Genomic DNA, 8197 nt, shown 5'->3' with positions numbered 1-8197 from the left:
CAGCCCGGCCGCGGGAGCGCAGGCCCCGGCACCGGTCACTCCTTGGACAGCGGAGCTGCGCCGGCAGCAGGAAACAGGAAACAAAACAGGCGCGGGGGAACCGCTACAAGGCCTGAAACGGATGAGGTCCCTGCTTCAGCGGCCAGCGTCCTTAATTTGATATTTGCTAATTTCTCAAAGGTCCTTGAAGAACTTCTCCAAAAGCATCAAAAGCCCCTGAACTATGTTCCTGCTATTGCTGGGACAGACGTGTGTCTTCCGCCAGTTCTTGCAAATATTTTTATAACCACTGCAGCTAAGTGGGCACTTCACAACTGTCTGTTTAGTCCCCTTGAACTGACACCAGCGGGCTGATTAACTGGCTTGGGGAGTCGTGCTGCTGCCCCGGGCCAGCCCTGCTCCAGCACGACCACTTGCAGGGGGTGCTGGGGCTGCTGTGTGCCGGCCGCAAGCCGCGGCAGGCCCTGAACTCAGCGCCAAGGTGAGTCTTCTGCTGGGGACAAGCCAGGAGAGTTCGTTCGCAGGCACACAGCCAAGACTCACCCTCCCAGCTCTTCATGAGCTCCTCCAGAACCAAGAGCAGAGGTTGTCTCTGCCCCAGACACCCAACTCAGCAGCTGGGCAGTGATGTACCCAGAAACTCACCATCCCAGAGCAGTTATCATGGACTACAAGATTGTCATCGTTAGTGTGCTTTATAGCTACAGCATTGCATAAAGTGTAACATAAGCTGTGGTGCAGTGCCAGCAGCATCGTGCTCTCAAGATGACACACATCCCCAGAATGCACCTGAGAACAGCACTGGGTATGTCCAATGTGGATGGTACTCTTGTGGGACCACAGGCTCCCCATGCCACTGAGCTCTGGGCAGTGCCCAGGGACTCTGGTCTGTCAAGGCATTCTCTCAGAGGTTCCCCCCTTCCCCTGACGGTGACCAGAGCAGGCAGAGGGGTGATCACATGCTACAGAAGCATTTGGTGACTCCTCTTTCTGTTGCTCTCCTTTCCCAGCAGCTCTCACAGCTTCACAGCCATTCACACTGGGATTTCTCCACCTTTCACAGGATATATACAGCCCACCTCTATAGGACAGGCAGTAGGTTTCGCCTGCTTGGAGGGCTGGACCTGGCTCAGACAGATCCCTCCACAATGGATGAGACTGACAAAAGCATTTGCCACAACACTGATCTTCTGAATGGCACTTACCCAACAGTACAACACACACTTGTACACTCATAAAGTGGATAAAACACCAGTTCAGCTGGTATGTATCTCGTCTGGTAGTGCTCTGTTCAAAACAGGGAAGAAAACAGTACAATAGGGTGAAGGAGCTAAATGTGTAAGCAATCTCTATATCCCTTATCAAAAGGATTTATGTACTCCTCCCAGACTTCCTACAGGAATATTAACAGCCAAGCTGACTCTACCAAAAAGCTTATAAAGCTTAACCTTCTAGCCCCAAAGTGCAGGGTAACATCTGCTCTTCCCTGCTCACTCCTCTAAGCCATGAAGCTTCACAGGGCTGGGTGGCAGCACGAGAAGAGCAGGAGTGAACCCCTGCTCCGAGACGCTGCTGCCGCCCACACCCCGCTGTCCTGCGGGAGCTGCCGCCGCCAAACCCCATGGGACAAGTCAGGGATCTTTCAGAACCTGGCACTGACTCTGGTGGCAGTATTAAAATGTTACTGTGACTTTTTCTATAGAAATAACTTGTCAATAGCAGAATTAAAACAACCACTAAATACCTGAGAAAAATTTGTATTGCATCAAACGGTGAAGGGGAAGCCATTTTTACCTACAGTGCTCCAGAGGGAGCATTTAAAGCCACATTCTGCAAAAATAATTTGTATCTAGTTGCCAAAATAAACCAAATGAGCTTACAACAGCTGACTTGTAATTCTAAACGTAGTATATAATAAAAAAGAATATACCTCTGAGCATCTTTGCAGCATAAAACTCTTGCAGTTATTTTAGTCTCTAGTCCTAATCCTTGAGTTCTTCACATAAAAATTTCACTTCTGCTTATATCCCTGTCATAAAGGTACAGAACAAATATTTATGTGGCTTTACATGCTCACTAAAGATGAAGTGACCTTCACCCAGTTAAAGCAGAAATGTTTCTTTTTAATTTTGGAATGCTCTGTAGTAGCATCAGTTAGGCTGCGTTAAATGTTAAGTAACAGCAGTACTGAGACATCATAGTTCATAAAACAGTATCCCCTGCCAATATTGTACTGCAGCACTAATGCAATGAAGAACAGAGACTACAGAGAGCAAAACCAATTCATAGCAGTGAAAAATCATTAAAATACCATGAAGTTCAAATTAGTAGCTTCTTTCCCTTTCACTTGGTTGAAGACAGGTATGGAATTTTGAAAAAAAACCTAAAAAGCCATCTCCACTCCTTACACAACTTAAAATTTAGCAAGTTAACAAATAAAGATAAGCAAATATGAACTGCAAGTATAACATTTGAAATGGCAAAACTAATCAGTAAACCCAAATATTAAAAGTTGTAATTGGATTCTGCATCTTCCCTGGTGTTACACAGCAGCTACATCTCTCTGAATCAGTGAGTGTATGAGTACTGACAGTAACATTGCCTCCCTTATACTGCTCCACCTCTACCTTGGAAAACATGGGGCTGAGCAGCTCTTCATTTGACCTAAACCCTGCAAAATGGAATCTTATTTTTTCAAAACTGGAGTTATATATGTATTTATTCTGTGCAGGTGGAATCAAGCACCCACGCAGATCTCAACTGAAATCAATCAGGTTCAGTGCAGCTGCAATATTCGATCCTCTCAGAACAAGTTTCAGACTTGGTAGTCAAGTTATCACTTTAAGCAACTCAATATCAATGAATATTTCATAAGTTTATATGGAAAAGTTTTATGCTGCCAACTTTAAATTCATACCAAGTTTGTTGTGGTTTGTTTTTTGTTGTCGTTTTTTTTTTAATCATCTACGCATCTGATGGGAAGTTTGTTGTGGTCTTTTGTTTTTTTAAATTATCTACACATCTGATGGGAAGTATTACAAACATAGCAAAAAAACAGATCGATCACTCTGCAGATCTGTTGACAGAGCTGAGACACACTGTTCTGGGACATGGTCACTGTATACATAGAACTTGGGTTAAAAGGATTCTGGATTTTTCCTTTGCACTGTGGGATTTAAAGTATTTGCAGATCTCCAAGAGAAAGAGTGCAGGCAGGAAAGTGGGCAGCAGCCATCAAGAGCTGCAACAGTGAGTTCTTGGCTGTGCTGCAGGCTGGTGGGTTCCAGCTCTTCAGTAAGGCATGGCAGTGTGCACAAGCAGAGCAATGGACTGTGACAGTAATTTTAATTCCCACAAATAGCTGAAAAGTTCACATGCACCCAAGTTTAAAATACAGATTTCTAAAAGTGTAGCAAGATGGCACCAGTGAATCAATCTGCTACTTCCAAGTGCCAACAAAGATCACCATCAGGCAGCTGGCAGTTAAGAATTTATCTCTGTTTCGGCTCAGAAGTAGAGAAAAGGTACGTAGACTTATCATAGATAGGAAGATAAAAGAAAGCGATAGGGCAGGTTTTCTAACAAGCAGCCCAGGGACAAGATCCACACCAAAAGGGACTCTTACAACTTATCCTGCATCCTACCTATATCCTGCCCCCAAACTTAAAAAAATACAATGGAATAGAGCCCCAAATCAGTGAAATATTTAAGTATTTGCTTCATTTTAAACACTAATGTAGCCAACTGAAAACTGAATTAAAATCAGCACCATAGTGAGTTATTTTATGTGTTTCCAAATAATTTCTAGGGCAAAGTGTTTTGCTTAGTCTCTCAAACCTAGCTTGGAGAGCAGGTAGAGGGTATCTCAGCAGGCAGCTCAGGTTTGAAATGGTCTTACCACCTCGTCTATGTGCAGAATCAGTAGAATAAACTTGAGTGATAAATTCCCCAGTAAGTGTCTAAAAGAGGAACATTCTGCAGCTGAACAGATAAAGCTCTTCTCAAATTTGTTCAGACACTTCAGTGTACATTTTCCACCCTCTATTTCACTTCGTGCAGTCTAAATTAGGCTCATTAGTTTCACTATACTAGATCACTTATGTGAAATAAGAAAAGTTTCCTCTCCTCAGGAAGTAAAATTCACCATTAAAAAATACAATTTAAAAATCCCAACACTTTACAAACACATTACTTTCTGTGTGCTTTGATAGAGCAGAAAAGACTTAATCTTTTCCTGTGCAGGTAGTTACACACTACAAAGTCTGCAGTGAGCAATGTATAAAGTGAAGGGTAAGTAACTGTGATTAAAATTCTCCAAATTATACTACGAGAAAATTTTTTTTGTTTTGTTGCATTAAATACTGAAATACTTTACATTGCAGTTTAATTTTATATTTAGTAATTATTTTATGATAGTTACATCTAATATTTAAACAACCCAAATTCTGACCAGTTGAATTACTTCTTCCCCCTTCAAATCATACTACCCCAGGCAGGATTCTCAAACATTCCCCCTCTAACATATCTTTATTTAAGTGATGGGGCTGCAAAAGGTTTGATCCTTACAGGAATATTTCCTGACGTTCACAAGGATGGAGTGGGCACAAGATGAAATTTTCCTGAAGTCAAACTTTAGAAAACTTTTTTTTATTTTAAAACAATTGGGTTTTGTATGAAAGACGGAGGTTTATGCTGTGTTGATTAAGAAATCCTTCATCTAGCCTAATTTATTCAGGATAAATATAGAAGTTGAATTCCTCAAACATTGCTCAAAAGTGAGATTCTTAAAGCTAATACACAAGTTAGATTACACAGTGTGAGCAAAATTCATACAAAATTAAGTAGCTGCCCAACCTTGGAGATCTATGAGTTTATTTAAGACTGTATTTTGGCAACACCACTTGGAATAGGTGAGAAAAACCTGCACAACAGCCTTTAAAATTAGCGATGTTTATATTTTGCACCCTTCCATTTAGTACTGTGCATAACAGCTTATTTAAAGTCTCCTGCAGTAGTAGCAGCTGATTTCCCTTGAAACACACTTGTTTTCAATAACACTGAAGTCTTTAGCAGCCATTTGATAAAGCAATTTGCCTTCTGAAGCACTTGTTTTTTCCTGGATGTTCCTTCTGAACTGTGCATGCAGAAGCAACTGGCAAGGACCAAAATTAAACTAGCTACTCATAAGCCAGAAATACAGAGGGAAGTGGACAACCCATCTGCAGCAAGCTCTTCCACTCCCCTTTCTCCTTTATATTCAGCTCCAGTTGCACAGGTGACATTTTCAATAATTTTACAAATTCCTGTTTGTGCAGCTGAAAGAACTACAGAACTTTATGAATGTCCTCAGGACACAGCAGTGTAGATAAGTCTCTATTTGACTTTTATTAAAATTAGACATCCTGTCTCAGCTGTTGTGTAACTGTTTTATATTCTAAAGGAAATAAAGATACTCTACTTTTATAACTGCATACCTTAAGACAACGGGCAACACATTGTTTCACAGCAAGGGTTTCCAAAACCTATGGCAGGCCTCACGTAACAGCTGCCTTGGGATACATAAGGATGTGCCTCCCTACAACCAAAATGACAAACTAAATTAACATGAATGTTTCAGTACGCTTCACCTTCCTGGTCTGCAGTGCCCAGTAACCCCTAAATCCCTTCAGCTGGTCAGTGCACCTCTCCCTCTCATCAGAATCCCCACAGCGGGGGGCTCTGCTCAGGCTCTGGTGCCACACAGGGCAGCAGCCCACGCTTCTGCTGAGGGACTTGCTCCCCGAGGACAGCAGACACCACGCAACAACAGTCCCTTGGATCTAAGCATTCAGATGATGGAGCAAAACAGCAGGTCCTCATTTGACTACAGATTGGACAATTTTCAATCCCAGCAAAAAGAGTCCCCAATCCTTGTCTTAAAATTCAAATAGAGAGCTCAGGACAAAAGAGAGTGAGAATTCAGTGTTGCTCACATAACTAACATACAACATGCTACAAATTACTGTCTAGGAAAGATCTTGAAACTACTCCATTGCATCTGAATGAAAATTCAGTGGGTGACATAAACAATTCACTATTAACTCTTGAAAATCTTGAGGATTTGAGAAAAACGGACTTTTCATCTGTAACATTATCAAATTTCTACTCCATATCACAGTGAGGACCTTCTCCAGGCTAGCATGAAAGATGAGCACGCCTGCTGGAACCTAACTGCCTAGCGATCAAGCTTTATTGTAAACTATTATTATCATCATCTACTTTAATTAACCTATACTCTATAAAAACAGAGAACAAGAATCTATAGCCTCTCAATTCATACAATGGTCAGAATTCAATCCCAGCCTTATGTCTTAAATTTTATGGCCAGTTCTTTTCCACTTTGCCCAAGGCAATATTCTCCATTCAGTTAATCAGCAGATAGTTCTTTTCCCAAAGTGCAGAGAAAATAAGCTAAAATCCTAGGGGAGAAAAAAACAACCAACCAACCAAAAGAACAAAAAACCCCAACCAAACAAAAAAAACAGCAACCCAAAAGATGCAGATTTTATTTTTAAATTACAAGGATCAGCTGTAAAAAAACTCTATACCATAAGTTCTAAAGGTTCATTTCCAGTCTCAGAGCTTCTCTGCAACAGGGTGGTGTCAGCTGCTACAGTATCTAGCAGGTGAAAACACCTGGCTACATCATTCCTAAAATATCAAAGGTGTGCTTTTTTAGAATGGCTAAAAAGATGAAAACTGGTTTCCACATCCAGTGATGATTCTGGTGATGATCTTGATTGCTATTAATGACCTGAGAAGGTGAATCCTGAGCACAGCCCAATTTCCTGATCCATCTTCCATATATTCAAATTGCATGCATGAATTCCACCCTCCTCTTCCCACACTAACTAAATTTTGTACTCAGAACAGTCTGTCATACAGAGTTAACCTATTCTGCTACATTAAATCTTTTTCATGAAAGATTACACAGACTTTATGCTTGCCCTTTCTCCATGCTCACCTTTCTACAGGCACATTTACTAGACACATGTTCTTACAACTGAAATCTCAGACCTAGATCCAGCCTCAGAAGCCCAAGAACCAGAATCAGGAAACAGATTCCACATTTAGCTTGCAGGCAACCTTTTAACAAGGTCTTGAAGAGTAAAACTGATGATCTGTATTTAGGGCAAGCAGCTACAGGAAGTTTTTCAGTTGTGGCAAGAATAAAAACAGAGCAGGTAGGTCCAGGGACATCACATCTTACAGTGTTTCTTAACTGTCAGCTCTAAATGAAGCTTGTTGGCAACTGGGACTTGGAATCTCTCCCTCAAAATAATGCTCTGGGGTCTAACAACATTCAGAGTTCATATTCCAGCCTTCCCCATCTTGTGGGGGTAGCTGAAGTCTTTTCACAGATCTCACAGAAACTAAATTAACTTGGAGGCATTTGTTTCTCTCTGATTTGACTGATGGGTTTGAGCATCATTACAGAAAAGGGGAGACAACAGCTCACTGCTGCTAGGAGAGATGGCTCCAGTTCTGTCTCCTTCCTTCATGCACCTCCTCACATAAAAAACCTGCCTACCCTGCACTCCTGCCTTTCCAAAGGGATAGTGGTTAAATGAGTGCTAGAGCGGGTGGCGGGAAATGTCATGAGTACATGAGCAGGACGCAGCGTGCAGCATCGACTCAGCCCATCTTACCAAAATACTCCAAATACAAACACTGGAGGAAGTTACATGTTACATGTGAACTGTTACCAAATGAGGACCATCCTGATCACTGTCCAGCACTGTTCCCTGCTCTGAGCCAACTCAACTCACTAAGCCAGCAGAAAGGCAACCAAGTGACAAGCATACAAAACCCAAGTGTTTTCCTTTAAATCAGTTGAACTGGCTACTCAGAGAGCACAAAAGGCAGCAGAGAGGACAGGAAAGAGAACAGGTGGCACAGGGAAGGTGAGGACAGGACCTGCACCCCACAACAACAGCAACAAGCTGCAATGCTGGCCCAGCCATAAAACACAACCTCAGGCTATGCCATGGCATGGGTTCCATTTCCTCTGCCTGATGTTCCTGCAAACAGTTTTAGGTATTGAAAAGCTGCTCATCATCTCAGCAGCAGTTCCAAGGGGAGGTTTTCTTTGTTCAAGGGAGGATTATACAAGCAACCACACAGTGAGTAGCCTGTGTCTTGTTAACGAGTTTCTGAG

At 42.1% G+C, this 8197-nt stretch overlaps 1 protein-coding gene across 1 annotated transcript in view; it reads right to left on the bottom strand.

The window, feature by feature from the left end:
- The window catches only part of CHST2 (carbohydrate (N-acetylglucosamine-6-O) sulfotransferase 2), a 3592-nt gene extending 1969 nt beyond the window's left edge, over positions 1-1623 (bottom strand). Inside the window, exon 1 of the mRNA XM_010001676.1 lies at positions 1471-1623. Coding sequence (XP_009999978.1) covers positions 1471-1623 — 153 coding nt within the window. The remainder of the gene's footprint in view (positions 1-1470) is intronic.
- Between the last annotated feature and the right edge of the window lie 6574 nt (positions 1624-8197).

The sequence above is a fragment of the Chaetura pelagica genome, unplaced genomic scaffold (genome assembly GCF_000747805.2).
Source record: "Chaetura pelagica isolate M959 unplaced genomic scaffold, ChaPel_1.0 scaffold207, whole genome shotgun sequence".
In the NCBI taxonomy this organism is placed as follows: domain Eukaryota; kingdom Metazoa; phylum Chordata; class Aves; order Apodiformes; family Apodidae; genus Chaetura; species Chaetura pelagica.
This window is presented reverse-complemented; position numbering and strand designations above follow the sequence as displayed.